At 42.8% G+C, this 22,394-nt stretch overlaps 1 protein-coding gene across 1 annotated transcript in view; it reads left to right on the top strand.

Annotated features, from left to right (window-relative positions):
- Positions 1-11,478: 11,478 nt before the first annotated feature.
- Positions 11,479-22,394, top strand: part of Ero1a (endoplasmic reticulum oxidoreductase 1 alpha) — a 47,859-nt gene continuing 36,943 nt past the window's right edge. Inside the window, exon 1 of the mRNA XM_055612342.1 lies at positions 11,479-11,637. Within this exon, the coding sequence (XP_055468317.1) occupies positions 11,524-11,637 (114 nt within the window). The 5' untranslated portion in view covers positions 11,479-11,523. The remainder of the gene's footprint in view (positions 11,638-22,394) is intronic.

The raw sequence follows: 22,394 nt of genomic DNA, 5'->3' as shown, positions 1-22,394 counted from the left end.
TGTGTACCACATGTACGCCTGGTGCCGGAGAAGGTCAGGAACCTGCATGACCCCCTGAAACTGGAGTGTGTTTTTGAGCCACTATGTGCGTACTGGGAACTGAACCCAGATCCTCTGCCAAGAGTAAAAAGTACGATTAGCCTCTGAACTGTCTCTCCAGGCTCAGGGACTGTGTTCTTTAACATTGTTATTCGCAGGCTGGGAGTATAACATCGGTAGAGCATTTTCCTAGCATACGGAAGACCCGAGTTTAACCCCAGTACCTTAAAAATAAATGAATACACCCTACAAGCACACAGAGGTCCTTAGGAAGAGCAGGACTAACCGCATAACCAGTGAACCACTTTCCATGCCCCCACGCCCCAGACGCAGCCTTTTGATGTCAACTGCCTGTTCAAGAAGTGGGTGGCTTCCGGTTACCCAATAAAGTACTGATCAGTACCGACCTGCTTATAATCTGGTGAGGAGATTTTAAAAGATATTTGAAGAGGAAACAGAGAGATGGCTCAGTGGGCAAAGGTGCTTGTCGTGGAAGTCAGGCAGTCTGAATTGGATTTGTGGAAGCCACCTAAAGGCGGCATGAGGGCACACATGTACAGATGCATAAGCAATAACAAATCGTGCGAAAGATGTAAACAATGGAATAAGGAGAAGGAATTTGAAACACATCTCAGATCAAAAGGTGCCCTCTATGCCAGAACTGGAGAACCTTCTGAACAGATCAAACAGCACATGCGAAGTTCTGAGAGAGAGAGAGAAGAGCTGCTCTCTTCTGGCAGTGAAAGGACGGCAGCAGTGGAGGAGATACGAAACACAAGATCAAGTTTCTGCAGCTACAGAGGTAGGAACTTTGAAGTCTTCTAAGACTCTCAGATCTCTGAGGTGGAGGAGTGATAATAGCTTGGTATCTTTGTAAAATCAGCACAATTATACATATTTTAAAAGGTTGTTGTGAGTATTAAATAGACAATGTAACTAAAGATGTTACTCCAACATAGGGCATATGGTAATTGTGTTCTTTTAAATTGTTATTCTCAGGCCAGGAGTATAACATTGGTAGAACACTTGTCTAGCAAACAGCCGGGGTTAACCTTGACACCCTAAAAATAAGTGAATATGCTTTACAAATACATATAAAGTTATGTGAATTAATGCCCAAAGTGACAAAGATCTCCAAATTTATTTGGAGAAAATGGTGTGGGTATTATGTGAGTGTTCTGTTGTGTTGTGTTTTGTTTTGTTTTCTAAATTTGGGTCTTGAAGTAGACAGTAAGCAAAGATAACTCAGTCAGGGATCATCCTTTCTCCCACCCAGTTATAATATTCTGATCAGATGAGCAGGTTCATACCAATATATGTCAGCTCTAACAGCAAGAAGAAGAAAAGACAAGGCAGAGAGTAACAGGCAGCCCAATTTGGTATAGTTGAACAAAAATCTGCTCATGCAGAGCTGGAAAGCTAGGTTAGCAGTTAGAACACTGACTGCTCTTCCGGAGGTCCTGGCTCAATAACAAGCCCTCAGCTGGCAGCTCACAACCATTCCCACGCCTCCAGCTTCAGTATCCGATGCACTAGGCATCTAAGTGGTAAACAGAACATCCCCCACACATAAAACAGAGTACAAGTTTTTTTTCTCTGAGGTTAAAAAAAAATACCTGAGCATAGTTGGAATGTGATTTTAATATCACTTTCATCAATCTTTTCAACTCCTGATTCTTCTTCCTCTTACCCATTGGCAAAATTCTAACTTCAGCTGGACTTTCTATTTTCCTCATGCCTGCAGTAACCCCATTTCTGTGTGTGTATGAGAGTATGTGTGTATGAAAGTGTAATTCAGTTTGTGAGTATATATTCATAAATGTGATTAATGTTTACTGTCTTTTCTCACCCCCTGAAGAAAGCCCAAGAACTGACACACAGATGATGACTATTTATTGCTTATGGATATAGCTCAGACACTGAAAATACAAACTACTTATATGTATGTAAATGAACTGATGTATACTTATATACATAAAATATGTAAAGCACTTTAACAGATAAACAGAGATATTTAACAAGTGTCTAGGAGCTAGAGAGGTGGTTCAGCAGAATATACTGTACATTGAACCACAAACATTTCAAAATGTCACAGTTTTTGTAGTTCAGCAAGTTGGGAGCAAACCCAAGTTTGCTTCTCAGTGTCTATGTCTTGTGGTTCAAAAATATCGTGTAACTCCAGCCCAGTGCATTTGGTATCTTCCTCTGGCCTCCACAGGCAAGTTCATTCATGCATGTGGCGCGCGCGCGCACACACACACACACACACACACACACACAGAATTAGAAGTAAAAATAAATTTTAAAAACAGTCTAAGAAATGTCACTAGTACTCAAAGAAGTTTAAGTGCCAGAGTAGAATAGAAGAGATATGAAAATACAAGATATTCTTAGTTTACTCAGGAGTCATTAAAAGTGGTGTGACAGAGGACAAAAAGGTGCAACGGTTAAGAGCACTGGCTGCTCTTCCAGCGGATCAGAGGATAGGGCATTTGATTCCCAGAACTCCCATGAACGTTTAGTTTTCAAACAGCTGTATTCCCGTCTCAGGGGATCTGATGCCTCCTTCTGGTCTCCATGGGTACTGCACACATGCACAAGCTGCCCAAACACACGTAGGCAAAACACTCATACCAAAACAAAAACAAACAACTAAATAAAATGTTTTTTTTTTTAAATTAAGTAACCAAAAAGATTTAGGACCTCATCAACCACACATGGTCTTCTAGTCTACACGCCTATAATTTAGTACTGATGGTTACAGTGATTTTGAAATGTGCGCACAGCTTTGACACTTAGCACTTTAGAAAATAGAGCTTAATTCCTCTTCCCCAGATTAGTGATTTCTTCCTGATGATTAGAGTGGATGTGACAGCAAACAATTTCTGGAACTAGGACGTAAGAAAAAAAAAAAAATACTGAAGCTTTCCTTTTTACTCTCCCTCGCATCACTCTCTCTGGGGGAAGTCCGCTGCCATACCTTGAGGATATCAGCAGAACGACAAAAAGCCCCACCTGGAAAGAACAGTCAACAGGGAACCAAGCCCTCCTGCCAGCAGTCAGGCAAGGGGGTTGTGTTGGTCACAGGTGTCCAGCCCCAGGATAACTTGTGATGAATTCAGCCTTAGTCTCGATTGCAACAGCATGAGACTGAGTCACGCTGCTCAGCTCACTCACCAGCTCTTAAGACGCTACCCCAGCAAAGCTGTGATGAAATGTTTATGATTCAGTGCTGCTAATTTTGGGAGTGTGTTGTCACGCAGTGATAGATAAAGAGGGAAATTGGAAAATAACACCAGATAGACCAGTTAGTTTTGCTCACATATTACCTACAACCCTCCAGGGTTTGTTTTTCTCATTTCTTTGGATGTAGCTCTTCTTAGACTCAGGGGTTCAAATGATTCCTGCCACTTCAGCCACCTGAGTTATCTGGTAATAGCCAGGACTATAGGCATATGCCATAGTGGTGAGTACACTCTCAAGTGTTTAGAAGTTTTTCATCCCATACATGTACTGTCACTTTCCTTTCAGCAGGAGCAGAGGTAGTCTTTTCTTTTATTGACAGGGCCAGTGAGGGCCTGGGCAGTTGCCTGACATTCCCCCAAGCCGCTGCACGTGGCACAGGGCTGCCCACCTGGAAGAATGCCATGCCAGAGACCCAGGCTTCTGGGCAGGAACAAGGTTCCGGGTCTCCCAGGAATGACTGGAACACTTGAAGGCGAGGCCATTCAGTAGGCCGAGGTGTGGAAATAGTTTTCCACAAAGTGTTACAGTTAGTTATCTCTTTTAGAATGATATGGTTGATATCAGAGGCAGTGGAAATTCAGGAGTTCCAGAAGCCTGTGATGATACCAAAGTGTTAACAGCCCTTTGGCTAAGGGATTCAGACAAAAGCCCATGCCTGGGAGGCTTGCAGCCAAAACAAAGGCCCAATGAGGCCCAAGCCCAGAGGGCAGGAGGCAGGGACACAGATCTAGTGAAACCATGGAAGCTGGCTGGCAGTCAGGCCTTGGGCAGTCCAAATGCTCCAGGCAAGAAGCAGGTAGCTGCCTGATTGACAGCTAAGCGTGGGTGTGCAGCACATACATTTATTTCCTGTGAAATCAGGAACTTGTAAGCCTTGGGCATTGGGAGGGTTTTGAGGGTGAATGTGTTTGATTTGCCGGGGTTAGAAGTGCTAGGGATACTCGATGTCCAAGCAGTGGTTTAGGGCCTCATTTGCATGCAATAGCGCTACCCTATCACCACAAGAAGGACGCAGTTCTTAGTCGTCCACGGCTGGGGGAGGGCTCCAGAAAAAGTCAAAGGTCATTGGGGGAAGGTCAAGACATCTTATTAGGATAGGGTGGGGATCTCCAGAAATCCTCAGGTGCTTGCTCATCAGGAAAGGGTCAGGCCTGAGCTCTTTCTCTGAAGGCTGTGTGATACTCCTTACATGATCTGGGGTACCCAGGCCTGGTGGGGAAAGAACCCTGCTGAGAAAACGGAGTCCATGATCATAAACAGAGCGTTGAGGCTATCCAGAAATGTCAGACTTTAACATTATCCAGCAAAATTCCACAATGTACTTCACATGTATACCAAAATGCAGTTAATTGGATGTGCCTATAACTAAGCAATAAGATATTTAGGTGGGAATGAAAAGTAAGTTCCTAAGTGTCTGAGAAATGCCCTAGTTTTAATCAGACAAGATGAATGATATGAAGAGTGGGGATATGGCCATAATTTTTCAAAGTAATACACACAGATAATCTTTAAAAACACTATAAAGATTTAAGTGGAAAAGAAGTGCTGGACATGGTCTTGCTATGTAGTGTACATTGGCCTGGAACTTTCTGCAAACCTTGAGCTTTAGCCTTCCAAATGTTGGGGTTCATTGCATGCACCATGCCACCACGCCTAAAATATTATTTTCTTTTGTTAGGAATGAAGAACAGGTGCAACCAGATGGCCCCAAACGTGGGATTCTTCTGTCCCAGCCACCCATAAAAGTACAGACTACCATGCCTGACCTAAAAATACCTTACATCTGAGATCTACCTTCAAATAGCTTTAACAGTGTCTTGCTATATAATTCTCTCAAGTTTTGGTCTTTCACTTTAAATGAGAGGGTCACAGCATTGGGGAGGTTGAGAACTGCAGCTCTAAAACCTTAGACCCTGAGAGAGACATTTTTCACTCCTTGCACCGGATACCCAGTGGATCCCAAGTCTAGGTGGTCATCCTTCTAGTTTGGCTCTTCTTGTTTCTATTCTTTAATTCTTTGTTTTCCATTTCATTAAAAAAAAAAAAAAACACCTCTCATTTATTTTGTGTGTGAGTGTGTATGTGTGTGGTGCCCCAGTCAGTTTACCATGTGCGTCCTGGGCCCTTGACTCAGATCATCCAGTTTGGTGGGAGGAGCCTCTACCCACTGAGCCATCTTGCTGGCCCTCTCATTTTATTTCTGCTCTGTCTTTTTATATCACTTCTTGAAAGTCTTTTCTTAATGCATGACGTGCCCTCCACCTTTTTAAAATGAGATAATTGTTAGCAGTCCCTCATTTTAAAGAGAAGGGTATCGGAAATGAAGCTGGAGGAGGTGGGGCCAGACCTTGGAGAACTTTGAATGTCATGCTGAGAATCTTGAACTTTCAAACATCTGGGAGTAATGAAAATGTTATAGTTACAGTGTGCTCAGATTTACATATTTGGAGTTGGAGTTACAAGCAATTATGAATCAACAAAGTGAGTCCTCTGCAAGAGCAGTATAGCATGCACTCTAACTGATTAACCCTCTCTCTGGCTCCCATGCTTGAAGATTTGGGCGGGGTGTGGGCGTTAAGACAGGGTTTCCCTCTGTAGCCCTGGCTGTCCTGGGTTCTACTTGTAGACATGGGGGGGCCTCAAACTCAAGGATCTGCCTGCTTCTGCCTCCCAAGGGCTGGGATTAAAGGCGTGTGTCACCACCTCAGCGCAAGCCTGAAGATGTTTATTTCTGTTACATGTTTAGTCTCTTCCCAGCTGGCTACAGAACAGAAGGAAGGCTGCATGGGATGGGTGAGTGGGAAGTGAGTGTGCGCTGCCCAGTGCAGGTGCTATGGGCAGTTTTAACAGTGTCTTCGCAAAACCCAGTTTGTACTTGGTTCAGATCTGTCCCCTTTTCCCTGAATCATGCTGAGTCAGATGTCTTCAGTTTGAAGCCACTCTTGACTGCACAATCTTGGCTTTGAAAAGTTATCTGAATGAACTTGGATCACTCTATGTACTGGATCAGCTGGTGTTGGAGCCTGAGTTTGCCATCGTTTTCCCTACATCCAGATCTCTTGTAAATTTTTTCCCCTGTCAATTCTAATTTTATTGTGCTCTCATCCTCACCCACAATTATTACACTCCTCTAATGGACTACAATTGGCTGCTTGTCCTCGAAGCCTCCAGAATTTGCTCTAATTTGTTTTTTTAACAACAGGTCGTCTTGTGATACCTTAAGCTGCTGTCATTATTCTTTTAGATGTGTTAATCCGTTAATGTGCTTGCACATTCATCAGCTCATCCAGGCACCAACTTTTGACATATACATTTTATTGAGAAAGAAGGCCGAGGAAGCTAAAAATATCAAGTCAAGGTCTCTACCATGTGAGGAATACAAAAAACCTATACACAAACAGGTATATTTCATTCCATATGATAAGTATAATTATGGAAGCATAGGACAAGAAGGAAAAGCTGTCAAGTCTGGAAACTCATTTCAAGTAGTCAAAGATGTGAAACCTGAAAACAAGGCGTTTTGGAGGGAAACAGCTAAGAATCCATCATTTTAAAGAGAGAAATGTTGGAAATAAAGCAGTACTACTACTGCTTTATTTCCAACATTTCTCTAATGATGATCTGACAGGGCCAGATCATTAGGGACAGTGAATGTTATGCTGAGTGCTGAGCTTGACTTTTCAAACAGCTGGGCATATTGGAAAACTTAAATTTGTTATATATACATATGTTTATATCACTGTCAGTTTCTGTTTTTTAAATGTATTTCATGTACATTTGCATTTGCCTGCATGTATGCCTGTATGAGGGTGTCGTAGCTCCTGGAACTGGAACTATAGATAGTTGAAAACTGCCGTGTGGGTTCTGGGATTTGAACCCAGCTCCTCAGAAAAGCAGTTAGTGCTCCCAACCTCTGATCTATCTCTTCAGTCCCAAAAACCTAAGTTTGGAATATGATTATATTTACATATTTAAGAACTTGTTTTTTTGGGTGGGATAATACACACACACACACACACACACGGATACAAACCTATAAGCCAGCTGATTAGTTAGGGGAATGAGAAAGAATATAGGCCAGAGCTCAGTTCTTCTTCATGAAGATAGAGAAGAAAAAAGCTGAAGGCTCATGTAGAGGACACCTGTCAGAATATGGCCCATCAAAAGGCTGTGGAATATGAAAGGAAAACAGAAAGAAGGCCAAGATATCTTTCTGCTTTTCAGATGCCTGCCATCGATAGTGTGACTAATTGTCTCTCAGAAAAGCAGGTGTATGTGTCCAATAGACAGGTGAACTCTGAAGCTCCAGGGAGAGATCTGGGCTAGAAATATACACTGGGAAGTCTTGAGCACAGAGAAGGCACTTAAAAGTGTGGGACTAGGCAATGTTCTTGAGGGGAGTGCTTGAGAGTAGGAGATAGATGCAACCCTAAGGAGCAGTCAAATCGTAGAGGTGGGCAGGTGGGGAAGATCATGAAGGATGTAGTTAAACTGCATCAGGAAGGTACAAGAAGAGCAGGGTGTGATGGCCCATGCCTATAATCCTAGCTCTTGGAAGGCTGTAGTAGGAAGATGGTGAATTACAGTCCATCCTGGGCTACCTAGAGGGACAGAGAAAAGGGGAGGAGGTCACAGAAAGAACCTGAAGTCTCTCCTAACAAGAGAGGAATCAGCACTGTCAGATTGCAGCAGCTGTTTCCTGGAGAATGGGCACTGAATTTAGTGACAACGTGTGATATAAAGAGGCAGAACAGGGTGGTAACCTAGAAACCTCATAGAGTGTGAGTTGAGGCAGGGATGGGAGATTAAGAAGTGAAGTCAGCGACTAGAATACAGAGCTTGCTTACTCAGGAACTGTACATAAAGACAGCTCAAGTGGCTGTACCTTCCCACCTCAGATCTAATCATGTGGCAAGAAAGACCTGACAATATGACATTTGTATTGAGTAAACACTAGATAAGTGAGTCTAATCATGCGGCACCAAGCCTTTAAGTTCACTTAGTCATTCTTCCTTGACTACATCTTTTCCTTTACATTCTTTCTTCCCTGTTTAATGCTGGAAATTGTTTACGTACCAAGTTTCCTGTAGACGCCTTCATGTCCCATTTTGAGAAACAGGCTCAAGCCACTTCCTGTTTTGCTCATTATAAAAATAATAGCTGTTATTTACATAGCAATCAGGATTCTGTCAAGAAATGCATTAAGTCTGTCATGATTTTGTTAAATTACTGTGCAGGCAATTCAGCTGGCCTGCCCTCAGGGGCCTTTAGGGTTCTAACAACCTCCTATGTCGCCACCTTAGGTCCTATGACATCACTTAGGCCAGGTGCTCCAGATATAAGCCATCTGCCACTCCCACCCACTCTCTCTTTCTCTAGGCACCACCCCTTCCCAACTATGCTCCTCTTTCTCTTTTCCTATGCTCCCCAATGTCTCTGTCTATCTCTGTCTCTTTCTCTCTCTCCATCTTCATGGCCCACTCAGGCCCTAACTTCTTCCCCCTTTCCTTCCCCCAAATAAATCTCTCATTCCAGATCTGCTGAGTGCGGGTGGCATTTTAAATATGTATTGTTACAGTTGTTTTGGTATTAGAATAACAAAGTTGTAGCAGCCGGGGAGGCTGGGCTTTCAGAGCCAAGGACTGAGCTTTGTCTCATGGCCTCGTGAAATTGTTATTCAATTAGTAGCCAGTCATTTCGAAAATGATTGCCCTGGAAGGCATATTGAAGAGGTAAACTTACTCAAAAAACTGATTTGAAGGTCTGTTGGGAAGCGTTGATGATACTCAAAGGCACGCATGGGAAAGCTGACACTTTCAAGTTCAGCCAGGCTCTTGCATCAGTGTAAGGTGTTAAGTTGCATCACACTGGTTCCAAAAGCTTGTACTTTACTCATCTAGCGGTCTTCTTTTCTTGCTTTGTCTCTCACTTTTGATGGCCAAGTACCTGGTCATAAGGAAGCTGTTCATTCCCAAACAGAAAAGACTCTGGGAGTCTAATGTATGTTTGGGGTGAAGGCCATGCTTAAGCGCTTTAAAGAGTTTGCAATTTAGTGGTAGAAACACAAAGAAGAAAATATTATCAAAGATTTCGTGAAAATGTTGAGCTCGAAGAGCGCACTTATCTTTTTCATATACAAATTTCAACTCACTGGGATGTATGCATATGTAGGATATTTCACAAATACCCTACTTATTTATAGATTAACCTATTTATAGATCCCATTGGTAATCCTATGTTTAGTTTCTTGAGTCTCTTCTCTTTTCCAAATACGACGTACATAATTATTTTTCTGGCCCAGAATGCACAGACTTCTGCCTGCTTCTGTTGGAATTTAAGTATACCACTATGCCCAGCTTTATTTACCATTTTTGTTTATTAACCATTGTTGTTTGTTTGGTGGTTTTGTTGTTGTTTTAAGACAGGATCTTGTTATATAGCCCTAAACTCTCAATGTAGACCAGGCTGGCCCTAAACTTGTGCTAGGATTACACGATGGACCACCAAGTCTGCTATTCATCTTTTTGATAGCATTCCAAGAGGAGTGAGTAGACACCTTACTGTGACTCAGCGTTACACAGAGTAGCTAGCAGTCCAAGTGTCCATCTATGGATTACCGAGCAATGTAGCACACATGTGAGTGTGCACAGCCCCACACAGAGCTCTGTTCAGGGTCATAAAGAAGGGGTGCTGTGACCTGGAGTGCGGCTGTTACTGGAGAACGTCATGCTAAGTGGAATGAGGCAAGTTCAGAGAGTAGTACTGTGTGAGGTTGGAGAAAGGAAATATGGTCAAAGGCTATAAAGGTACAGATAGACTGGAAATGTAAGTTTTATTGACCTGTGGCATTCATGGAGGCTGTGGTTTATACACTGTGCATTCAAACATTCTCGTAAGAAAAAGGTAGGCCGGTGGGGGTGATGGCTGCATTAATTTCATTGACTCTTCCTACAGTCTATACATGGGTTGAAAACATCACATTGTACGCACAATTATCAGTGAATTAAAAATGAGATGGAAAGGCCGGTCGTGATAGCAGAGACCTTTAATCTGAGTTCTAGGAGTCAGAGGTAGGTTGACCTCTGTGTGGTTGAAGGCGGCCTGGTCTACATATTGAGTTCCAGGTCAGACAGATATACACAGTACTTATCAAAATAAAAATGCACCCCCATGAAAACATAACAACACTGTCAGCTCCATGGGTGCCCCCCACAAGGGGCTGGGTCTTATGCACCAGTGTACCCCCAATGTCAATGCTCAGCTTTGCAAAGTGTATTGCACAGAAACTTACTGGGAATCTGGTAAGGACACCAGGACACTGAAAAGGACACCAGGAAAACCACCTTAAAAAGAGACTGTGATCTGCCTAGAAAAGTATGAGCTGGGTTATAGACATCATGATATATAGATATAATTCCAGGTAACCAAGGAGGCCATGTATTCTTAGTATGTGTACAACTCATGCTATAGATAACAGGCTCAGCAGGGCTTCTCACTGCCCGCTCCAGTTCTTGTTAACATTAGCTGTACCCATTTTCACTTACAAAATGAGAGAAAAGGGTGGCTTTCACATTGCTCTAGCAGTGAAATGTGCCTAGTTCACATAAAACACAACGGAACACTACTTTAGGAACAAACCTTAAGTTGAGTACACGTTGAGCTAACATCGTCCCTATACTCTTTAATAAAACATTTATTTATCACCTATTTAATACTTATTTATAATAGGGCCCAGGCAGTATGTAGCACAATCGAGCAATCGTCCTGCCGCAGCCTCTGGAAGTGCTGGAAACCAATTTCACCTGTTGCGGTTGTAGTTGGCACAGCCACTAGAACACCGTAAATCGTGTGCGCGGCCGTGCTCCCCCAGATGAACTCTAACATCCTTTCGGCTTCGGGAGCACGACAGGCACGTAACCCAGGCTCCATTTCCTCCTAGAGAGAAGGGGGTGGGCCGGCGTGGGCTCTGGGGCGGGGAGGGCAGGAGAGCGCTGGCCCCGGGAGGTGGCTCTGAGGGATGCCCGGACGCGGGAAGGACCAATCTCCGGCCCCGCCGAGCCGAGGGCGCCCGGGAGGACAGCCGCCCCAGGCCTGGCAGGCAGAGGCGCGCGCGGCCGCACGTCCGCACGTCCGCAGGGGAGGCGGGAGCGCGAGGGGCGGGGCCGGCGGCGGGGCGGGGCCGGGCGCGGGCTTCTTCAGCGGGCGCGCGGCCTGCGCACGGGAGCGGGGACGGAGGAGATGGGCCGCGGCTGGGGCCTGCTCGTCGGTCTCCTGGGCGCCGTGTGGCTGCTGCGCTCGGGCCACGGCGAGGAGCGGCGCCCGGAGACGGCGGCGCAGCGCTGCTTCTGCCAGGTGAGGCGCGCGGCCGGCTCACGGGCTGCGCATCCCGGGCGCGAGCGGTCGCGGTGCGCGGCCCGCACGGGCTTCTCGGTGGCCGCGGGCCGGGGAACCTGCGATGGCCGTGGGCGGTCGGCTAGCTTGTCACACTGCGTTCCTGCATTCTGCAACGGCTGCTTCGTGTCGCGAGTCCGCGTCACAGGATCGGGGTGCTGAGTGGACCCGGCACCGGGGAACCTCGTGCACGCCGTGCCGGGGGCGTCCCTCTGGGGCCAGGGCACCAGCTGTTCGTTCTCTAGGCCTCGCTGTTGTTGTCAGGAGGTTGAATGACCTTGCGTGGCTCTTTGGGTGCCTGGTGTCTTTGCGGCTGTGGTCGTCTTGTGACTTCTCGGCCTATGTAGAGGGCACTTTCTTCCTGAAGCGTGTTCTCGTATGCTGACAGTCTCTTAGCGGTTTGAATCCGAGGCAGGCCCCAGCTCTTCAGTACTGGTTTGATTATGAGCTGTGATTATTTACGTTTGTAGATGTGAGTTCGGTGAGCAAAACATTGAAAGAAAAGATAATTTTTGGTAGTGTAGCCTGCTAATTTTGTGAGACCATTTAGGTTAGGAGCATTGAAATAACTATGGATTTTACTTTGCAGTCTTTAGAAAACGCTAACAGATAGCTTGGAGCCATCCAGAAGAACCTGAAATCAGTCGATGTGCTAAGTGCGTTCTTGTAAAGTCCGGCAGAACTCTTGAGTGTTAGTGGTCCCTAGCTTTTCTTCTGTTTAAACTATTATGAGATCATTTTGTTACTGAGTTACTTGATAAGAAAATTGTATTGCTGTACAGGGGTTCACAACCACACCTCAGGCTGGCCTGCTGTACTGTTTCCCCCTCCACTTGCTCATTAATGTTCTTTACAATGTTCAAAATACTGTTTTTCACCTTTCTGGGTATGTGTATTGTGTGAGTGTGTATGCATAGCAGGGAGTGCTTGTAGCCCACAGCTTGCAGGAATCTTTCCTTCCATCCACCACATCTACTTCAGGTCTTCAGGCTTTTCAGCAAATGACTTTAACTCTCACTGGTTCTCATTACTCTTCTTTTTTTTTCCTCCTTCTCCTCCTTCTCCTCCTTATTTATTTATTTATTTATTTATTTATTTATTTATTTATTTATTTTCAGGTCTTCAGGCTTTTCAGCAAATGACTTTAACTCTCACTGGTTCTCATTACTCTTCTTTTTTTTCCCTCCTTCTCCTCCTTATTTATTTATTTATTTATTTATTTATTTATTTATTTATTTATTTATTTATTTATTTATTTATTTATTTTTTGGTTTCTCTTTGTAGCCAAGGCTGCCCTGGAACGTGCTCTGTAGACCAGACTGGCCTCGAACTCACGGTTATCTGTCTGCCTCTGCCACTGCTGGGATTACCGCCACGACCACCCAGTACTTACTCTTCTTAAAGCCACCTTTTGGTGGACTACGATCTCTAAATTACATTTATAAAAAAATGGAGGGATAAGCAGCCAAGTTATTCGTGGTTCTTGCTGTTTATGATCAGAAATAACATGTATGCAGAGTATGACAGTTGACACACTTGAATGTCAGGAGGAAGAGGTATTTCTCACTGCATTGAAACTTTTGATTTTATTACTCTGCTGAGTAATTTTGGAGCAGAGGTGAGTTGATGGGAAGTTTAGAAAAAAGGCCGTTTTTCTTTTGATTACAAATGTCAGGTATACAAAGTTTCAACATCTAAGCACTTAAGATAGGAACAAGCATCTTTTAACTATCAGTGTTGAGAAACAATAGTAGGAATTACACTTTCAATATGGTCTCCTTGCTTGGTTAATGGTATAAAAATACTATTTGACTCTTCAACTTTTATTCCACACCTAGCATTTTTAGAGATCGCCTTAAAGTTGAAGAACTTTAAATTATTTTTGCATTTTTTTCTTGGTTGGAAATTGTGGTGTATTTATTTATTTATTTAGGTTGTTACAATATCTTCAGATTTATGTATTTACTTATTTTGAGCCAGGGTCTCTGACATAGTCCTGGCTGTCCAGGAACTCATTCTGTAGACCAGACTGGCCTTGAACTTGGAGAGATCTGACTGCCTCTGCTTCCTGAGTGCTGGGATTAAAGGCAAGGGTCACCACGTCCCATCTGGTTTATTTGTTTTCATTTAATGTGTTATGTGTGTTTGCCTACATGACTGCACGTGACATCCCTGCAGTATCTGAGAAGGCCAGAAGAGGGTGTTGGATTGTGTGGGGTTAGAGTGTGAGCCACCTCATGGGTGCTGGGAGTAGAACTCAGGTACCGTGGAAGAGCAGGTCTTGCTCTTAACCACTGAGCTACCTCTTTAGTATCCTCAGATTTAAATACTTCCTAATATTAAAAAAATCTGTTAAATCAATCTCTCTCTTTGTTTGTCAAGACAGGGTTTCTCAGTGTAGCTCCGGCTGTACTGGATCTCTGTTGACCAGGCTGGCCTAGAACTCTCAAGAGATCTGCCTTTGCCCACCAAGTGCTGGGTTGAAAGGTGTGTGCCACTACCACTTACGTCACTGTTCTGCCCAGTTTGCGAACCCCAAAAGACCAGGAACAAATAGACTCCCCTGTAAATACATGAGGCTTTTTTTAAATTATTATTTTATTTTTTTTTAATTACAAATTACAAGCTGCAGCTTGCGCTCAATTCCCCCGCCCCCAAGCAGTCAGAGCTGAGGGCCCCGTGCTCAGGTTAGCTGGGTGATTTAAAGATTCTGGTCCCTCCCAGCATGCCCAAAGCAGGGGCGATTCCTGTCTGTCAAGCATCTATTGGTCAAATGCAAAAGGGATGTTGCACTTTGAATTGATTGGCTATAGGAAGGGCCCCAAACCATTAATGATCTGGTGTCCCTCCCTAGGGGGATGGGCCAGTTTCCTAGCAACTTTATCTCTAGTGGGCAGGAAAAGAATGCAGTAAGCCTTAGTTCAGGCCTTTGCTTTAAACTTTTTAAAATAATAGCCACTGATTTTTAATCCTTTGGTCTCTCATTCCCCCCTTCCCATGATCATTGGAAGACCCAATCTAGGGTCTTCCAGACATGACCCCTTGTATCCTACAGATTTACCTTTCCACAATAGGATCTGAGTACCATTACTGTACTTAATAGCTTTCTTCATGAAAGCTATTAAGCAATTTAAAATACAAGGCCCAAAGAGGAAAATCAAAATGAGTAGGGGTCCATTCAGAGTGGATATAGGGGTAGTAAGCCAAGGAAAACTATTATACCAGGATTTAAACCATCCTCTGGAATCTTTTCTATCTAGAGTCTCTCTAGGCTTTTAGTTCAGTTGCTATAATACTAGTTTCTATTTCAGCTAAGCAGATCCCCAAGATAATAGCTAATGTCAGGGAGCCCCTTTTGACTTAGCATTTCAGCCTGCTAGGTGGGATTTTTGGGCTGAGGGTCTCATCTTCTGAAATTGCTTCAGCGCTGACAATAGGACTGTTGGCATCAGGGGCTATGAAGGCTGAAATGCCATTCAAAGGCTGGGCAATGGTGCAGTCCTCAGAAGTGTCTGGTTAGTTGATCTACCTGAAGAAGCAGGGAGCAATCATGTCAGCTTCCAGGAAGTCCAGATTTCAGCTTGTAGTCCATAGCTGATCCCAGAATAGAGTCAACCAGGTGAAAATCTGCTGAGACAAATTTAGACTAGAGACAGAAGTTAAAATTTGTCTATTAAATGGGAAAAGTGGGGAATCCCAAGACCAGGTGAAAAACTAATCTGGGTCTGTTTGAGCCATGGCAGATCCATGTCTCATGACTTTTTGGTTTCCTGAAACTCATATGAATTTTTAGTTTACAAAAGGAAATACATATAAAAAAACTCAGAAAAGTAACATATCAGCAAATCTAATGCAACAACATTCTGAAAGTAACAGGTAAAACTACACCAATGGAATGAGCATCAGTTAGCTGTTTGTATTGTATCCTTTATAAACAATTTAAGTGTGTCCACAGTCTGAAACTCTTAATACTTTAACTGTGGGCACATCTGTCAGTAATCAGCCACCAATGGAGCTTGGCCACTTTTTGTACACTTAGCATCTACTTTTAGCCCCCATCTCTATGTTCACACCAGAAAGTTAGGCGAAAATACATTCATGGATTTATTGCTAAACGCTGGATGCTTGGACTTTCCTTAACAAAGCAACTAGAAGGAATATCTTTAAGATAATCCTGTGTCTTCTCGAGTAAGTAATAAATTCAGTTGTTACAATAAAAAAAAAAAGATAATCCTGTGTCAAAGTCTGCCTCAGAAATGGCAGATATTAAGAATACCATAGTAGAAGCTATGGCTTTTGGGTCAGATATACACATTAAACAGATGTTTTTGGCATGATGAGAAGTACCTTTAAGTCTGTCTCCAGAAGACAACCAAAGGAAATTAAAATCTCAAGCTGGTGACTGAATAATAAGCTTTCAGTGCTTCATTTACTTATCAGAACTCTATTGATCAGTGCCAAAACTCTGAACTTCTGAAATCTTATAAGCACAACAGTAGCAAAGAGGAGGGAGAAATCTATAGTATCTCTCATTTTCAATGTGTCTTAAATCATTTTTTTAATATCTTTACCTTAAAACACCTACTCAGACTCTCCAATCTTTTTTGCATTTATCAACCCTGAAACATTTTCCCAGACCAAACAACATTCTCTAAGTTCTCACAACCTAAACTCCTGTATCCTCAGACCCTTCATAAATTCTATTATCTTTTTATCCAGCTATTTACTATAAGACACAGGCAACTAACATGAAGCCTGTGAGCAAGGCAAACCTGTTTGCCTTTCTGTATAAGAGATCTAGTATCTAGTAGTTTTAACTAGCTAATGAACTGTCCAATGAGGTAACAGTGGATCTCATTGTCTGCTCTTCAGCTGCAAAGTTACCATTAGCTTAGCCTAGTCGTCATTGTGATCAGAGACCTGAGAAGGATAAATTGTGAACTAAATAAATGTACCAATCAAAATGACAGAGATGCCCTGTTAGTCCATCACTTAGGCAGTGTCCCTGGCTCATGTGTGGTCTCATGGCATCATGAGCAGAGGAGGTCCAGCCAGGCACAGATGATAGACTGCTTCTGTGGAAAAAAAAGAGCACGAGAGATTGACTTCACCTTGCCTTTCGCAGTGTGAAACAATGGTTCTCCAGGTGTCCACGGCTTTGTCCACAGGTTAGGCTGGGCCTTAGCAGTGGGCCAGTTGAGGCAGTCTTGCCCAGTGGTTAGCATACCACAATCCATAGTCGGAGTGCCCAAATCTTCTTAGAGACCTTGGGGGAGCTACTGCCAGGATTTTGGGACTCTCTGTCACAATAAGCTTACACATGTTAAAATGCCGTATTTATCAGATCTCTAACAAGCTTGAGGACCAGCATCTCTGAGTTGCACTTTGTCTATCTTTATTATCTGTTCTAAACTGCATCCTATAAAACAGAATGCTATAATCTCTAATTCTGGCATATTTCTTAGATGCATATTTTAGAACTATATTTCAAGTAGATCTATGTAGGCAAACTTCAGAGTTACCCATCCTAGGCTTAACCTTAAAAAAACCTAAACAAAGAGACTAGGTAAGGCTCAATCTTGTACTCGACTGCAGTACTTAGCATAACTTTAAATCTGCTCTTTCTGAACTAAAATCAAAGCAAACCTTTTAATCAGATACAGTTTATAGAGGGGCTAGCAAATCTTGCCGATCCTACCACTTTCCATTAAAACTGAACAGCAAAAAGCTTTGTACTTAGCACTAATCAGAGAACTGAACACAGCTGATAGACCTAAACTAAGAACGTGGCAAACCCATGGCTCCACCTTCTTTATTCCTGAACCAACATGGCGGCTAGCCATGTGTTGCTGAACACAGCTGGCAGCTCTAAACAAAGATGGCGGCAAAACTATGGTTTCACCCTCTATCCTTGAACCAACATGGTGGCTAGCCACGTGTTACCACAGGCTGTGGCTGACAATACAAAAACATAACCATTAGGTGTTGCTGATGGCATTGCTACCTCCCACAGTATAGCAAGCTCTGTGGAACATTTATAATTTCTCATAACTAAAAGTTCTAACATTGTGATCAAATAAATTTTAGAACCAACTGCATAACAGAACAGAACAATTTTAAACTGTATGAGCTATTCTGGCCACACCAAACCTATCAGCCGGAATTCTTCCCCTTTAAAGAACATAAGAAAACATTTTGCTTTGAAGAATCACCAGCCTTTTAAATGAAGAACAACATATTTTACAGTTTTTTTTTTTCCTCAAATATTTGCAGGTACAAAGAACCAAAGCAAATACACTTCTTATGCCCTCTGGCTTTCCATACACACACTGACCTTCTGTAACATTCTATATACCTTCAGGTGAGCTTTTTCTAGCTCCATTCTTTTGGTTTAACCAGACTTTCTTACTTTAGACAAGCTATTTTTTAATATCCCAGTATCTTGCTTTTTCTCTTGCTTTTCAGACAACATAAAAACTCCCAGCAAAATCCTTTCCGTCTTGACATGATAATGCTGGAGCCCAGCGTGGGCTTATTCCACAATTTATTTTTTATAGGCAAAGCAAAAACAAGTCACATCAAGACAAAAAGAAGTTCTGGAGCTGCTAAACTCTTTTTCTAAAATTATTTTCCTGTAGCAGATTTGGTGGTCCAAGATCACATAAACAAGCTTTAAGGAAATTGGAACAAGTTTTAAGGAACTTAGTGAAACTTCCTCTTTTCTGTGTCTCAAGGTGAAGGCCAGGGTGAAAACATGTTTTTTTGATAAACAAAGTAGCTTAACAAGCAAACAGCTTGCCACAAGATACACTGTAAAAACTGCAATTTTCTCAGTTGGCTCAAACAGTATGGCTTGGTTTCGTTTAGTAAACTTAATAAAATAAATACCAAAGATTTTTTTTGTTGTTGTTGTCCCCCAAAGGATTAAGAAGCTGTTTCAAGTTTTTTGTTAGACTGCTCAAGCTCATTATTTAAAATGCCTGATAAACCTTAGCCTTAAACATTTAAACATTTCCAAAACCTGTTTTTGCAATATGAAAATAAAGTACCCCTTTTTTAGGAGAGAAGTCACAAAACATAACTTTAATTTTAAAAGTCAAAATTAAACTAAAATTTAGCAGTGCAAACAATTTAATCTCTAAAAGTAATCTCAATTTAAAATAAAACTCATCTTCTTAGCCTAAAAAGAAATAGAATGGTAAATGGAACTTATTTCCACTAAGGGGTCCTGTAATCGTTTTTTCATTTTCTGACCCACACCATGTGGCAATCTACATTGTTGCTATTTAAACACATGCATTTTTAGAGCTTATAAACACATAGGCACACGTTTTAAACGAGTTTGAATTTAACCTTTAAACATACTTAATAACTCTTAATCTACAACCATGACCTACAGCATTTAAAATAAAAAACAAACATGATGGCCATACATTCATTTAAACAGACAAAACTGTTCTTACTCGACCTAAAACCGATGGTTGGGATTCCACATCCACCCAAAACTGACAGGTGGGATTCCTCATTCACCTCAGAGCCAGGGACTTTTCCTCTTGACCCCTATGGCTGTGACTCTCAAATGTGTCCACGCAGGCACGTCCTCCTACTTCTACAAATACAGACACCTCAAGGCCTTTCAGAACAGAAAGCAGAAGGTAGACGAAAACCAATACTGCACAGAGACACTGAGACAAAAAGCACTCACCAGCTGGCCAAAAGCAGTTCTGGACAATTTCATTCATGTCTCCATTCTCGCATTCTTTCCCAACCCAGAGCACGTGCTGGTCCGCTGCTGGCGAAGCGGGGCATGCAGGTGGAGTTGGGAGAAAATGGGAAGGGTTACAGGAAGTCCGTTCCATAATGTCCGTCAGTCCAAGTCCCGTCTTAAGAAATGAGAACAGTCACCACAGACTTTGAATCACACTCACAGAAATGAGGCTATGGCCTCTAGCAAAAGTGAACCAAAAACCTGGACCAAAACTGACTCCTGAAGTGGGCACAACATCTACCTCGAAGAGGCTAAAACCGATTCCTCCTGCTGCTACATCCCAATGGGTGCAGGAGGCATGGGCACCGCTGCCATTGCCACTGCCCCAGGAGACACTGAGAGCTGGCTGCCGCCCCGGGAGACACCAAGTGGCGCTCACTGGGATGGGGCAGTCTGGGCCTCTGAGAGCAGGTCTCCTGGAGCTCACAGTGCAGCAGGGCAAAGTGGCTTTGCAGAGCCGGGAGTGGAAGGTCACTGTGCACTGCCGTGTTGGAAGTGTGTCTGGCAAAGGTCTAACAGTTTCACTCCCAACAGACACAAAAAAACCAAAACAGGCTAGATAGATTACCCGTCAAAATACTGGTGAATCAGGGGCATCCCCCTGAACTTCGGCAAATGTGACCATCAGCACATCTGTCTTGATCACATCTTGCTACCTGGCTACTGACACGCCAAGCCTGAGGAGTTTTCAGAATAGAGGACAGAAAGGACATGCGTACACACAGACATTGTACAGAGACATTTAGACACTTACTGCTGGGATAAAAACCTCCAGGTCAGGTTCCTGGAGTCTTGGGATCCCGGACAAGCTCCCAAAAATGTTATGCCCAGTTCGAGAACTTCTAAAGACCAGGAATAAATAGACTCCACTGTAAATACATGAGGTTTTTTTGTTTTTGTTTTTTTTAAGTACAAATTACAAGCTGCAGCTTGGACTCCCCCCCCCCCCCCCCCCCCCCCCCATCAAGCAGTGAGAGCTGAGAGCCCGTGCTCAGGTTAGCTGGGTGATTTAAAGATTCTGGTCCGTCCCAGCATGCCCAAAGCAGGGACAGTTCCTGCCTGTCCGGCATCTATTGGTCAAAATGCAAAGGGATGTTGCACTTTGAATTGATTGGCTATAGGAAGGGCCCCAAACCATTAATGATCTGGTGTCCCTCCCTAGGGGGATGGGCCAGTTTCCTAGCAACTTCATCTCTAGTGGGTAGGAAAAGAATGCAGTAAGACTAGTTCTTCCCCTTAGGGCATTATGGCTGGACATATCCTCACCCAGCTAGCCTTAGTTCAGGCCTTTAAACTTTTTAAAAAAATAGCTACTGATTTTTAATCTTTTGGTCTCTCATCACTTTTTCTTTAAGGGAAGAGTTCTGGCTTTCCTCTTCAGAGTCAACTTTCAATATAGTAAACTAGCCTGGTGTAGTGGTGCTTGTAGGTAATATTTGCACTCAGCCTGGGGCAGAAGGATCGAGAATTTGAGGCTAGCTTGGGGAACATAGTGAGATTCTGGTCTCCAAAATATAGCGTAGCTAATGAGAAACACAGTCAAAATAGTCTTAGGTTTGTTTGTTTTTTCCTTCCCTTCCTGCTACCAGTCTTTCTTACTGCTTCTGCCTTGAGTTACCACAGCTCCACCCAGCCCCATGTTGTTGTACGGGTGTCTGGTTTGTAGTTGGGGTTCAGTTCACAAGATCCTCTCTATGATTTGTCAGAGCAGCACTGTAGCTGTTTGACCTTACTTAGAAAGTCATTGCCACAAAATGTACAGAAGTCTGCAAGCCATCAGATTAATTTTGATAAGCATTGAGCAAGTCCCTAGAGTATCAGCAAGTGTTGAGATCAAAACTGCCTCAAGGCTGGGTGTGGTGGCTCATGCCTGTAATCCCAGCACTCAGAGAGGCAGAGACAGGCAGATCCCTGTGAGTTTGAGGCCAGCCTAGCCTGAGTCCAGGACAGCCAACACTACAGTTTGCTGGGATTGGGCTTTTTGATGAGTTGATGGCTCTAATGAGTCTTGGGCTTAGTTATTTACTACATAGATCTGTTAGTTTCAAGTCCTTTTAACATGATTTTTATGGTATGTTGTAAATTCTTTAACCTATTTTTTAGCTTTATTTTATTTTGTGTGTATGAGTGTTTTGCCTGTATGTATGTATGTGTACCATGTGAATGCCAGGAGACACTGGAGGCCAGAAGAAGGCATTGAATCCTCTGGAACTGGAGTTAGATGGTTGTGATCCATGTGCATGCTGGGAACTGAACATAAGTCCTCTGTAAGAGCAACCACTGAGGCATTTTTTTTCAACCCCTATAAACTGTTTTCATAATAGTCTTTTATTGTTTACTGTTTATTACTCAAAATGATTGTTTGGGACTTGTAAATCCTTCTCATATATAACCGCTTGCTCTTTATTATCCTGTTAAAACATTGATTAGTAATATTATTAATTTATGTAGAAAGTTGGCTCTTATCCCTAATTGAGCAAACCCCTGCTTTGAACCAAAATAGTGTTTGTTGTCATAGATACAGACTTAGAACAAAAGAAGCCCTTCCAGTTTATTTTTATTTTTTGACAAATATGTCGAGTTACGTATCTTTAGAGTAAGTGAATGTAGCAAAACCTTAGGCACAATTAGTGAAATATATTTTAAAGGTAATATCTCAGAAAAAATACTGAAGCCAGTTATGGAAGATATATGCATATATTTTACACTCAATTAAAAATGGGTGTATACTTCTTTCCAATAAAACTGTAGAACTGCTCAGCCGCTGAGTGTTGTAGCTCTGCTCTGGCTGCAGCAGTGTGGACACTCAGAGATCCAAATGCCAGCTGCACAGACACATTGCTTTTTATTGGGAGTACATTGTAGATGGATTCTCCAAACATATGCTTCAGTAGATTTAACTTCTTTAAGTGTCCTGTTAAATCAGTTTTAAAAATAGCTTTAATTGTTA

The sequence above is a fragment of the Psammomys obesus genome, unplaced genomic scaffold, assembly GCF_907164565.1.
Source record: "Psammomys obesus unplaced genomic scaffold, mPsaObe1.curated_primary_1811, whole genome shotgun sequence".
Taxonomy (NCBI): domain Eukaryota; kingdom Metazoa; phylum Chordata; class Mammalia; order Rodentia; family Muridae; genus Psammomys; species Psammomys obesus.
Note: the sequence above shows the minus strand (reverse complement) of the source record. Positions and strands in the feature narration are given on the sequence as shown.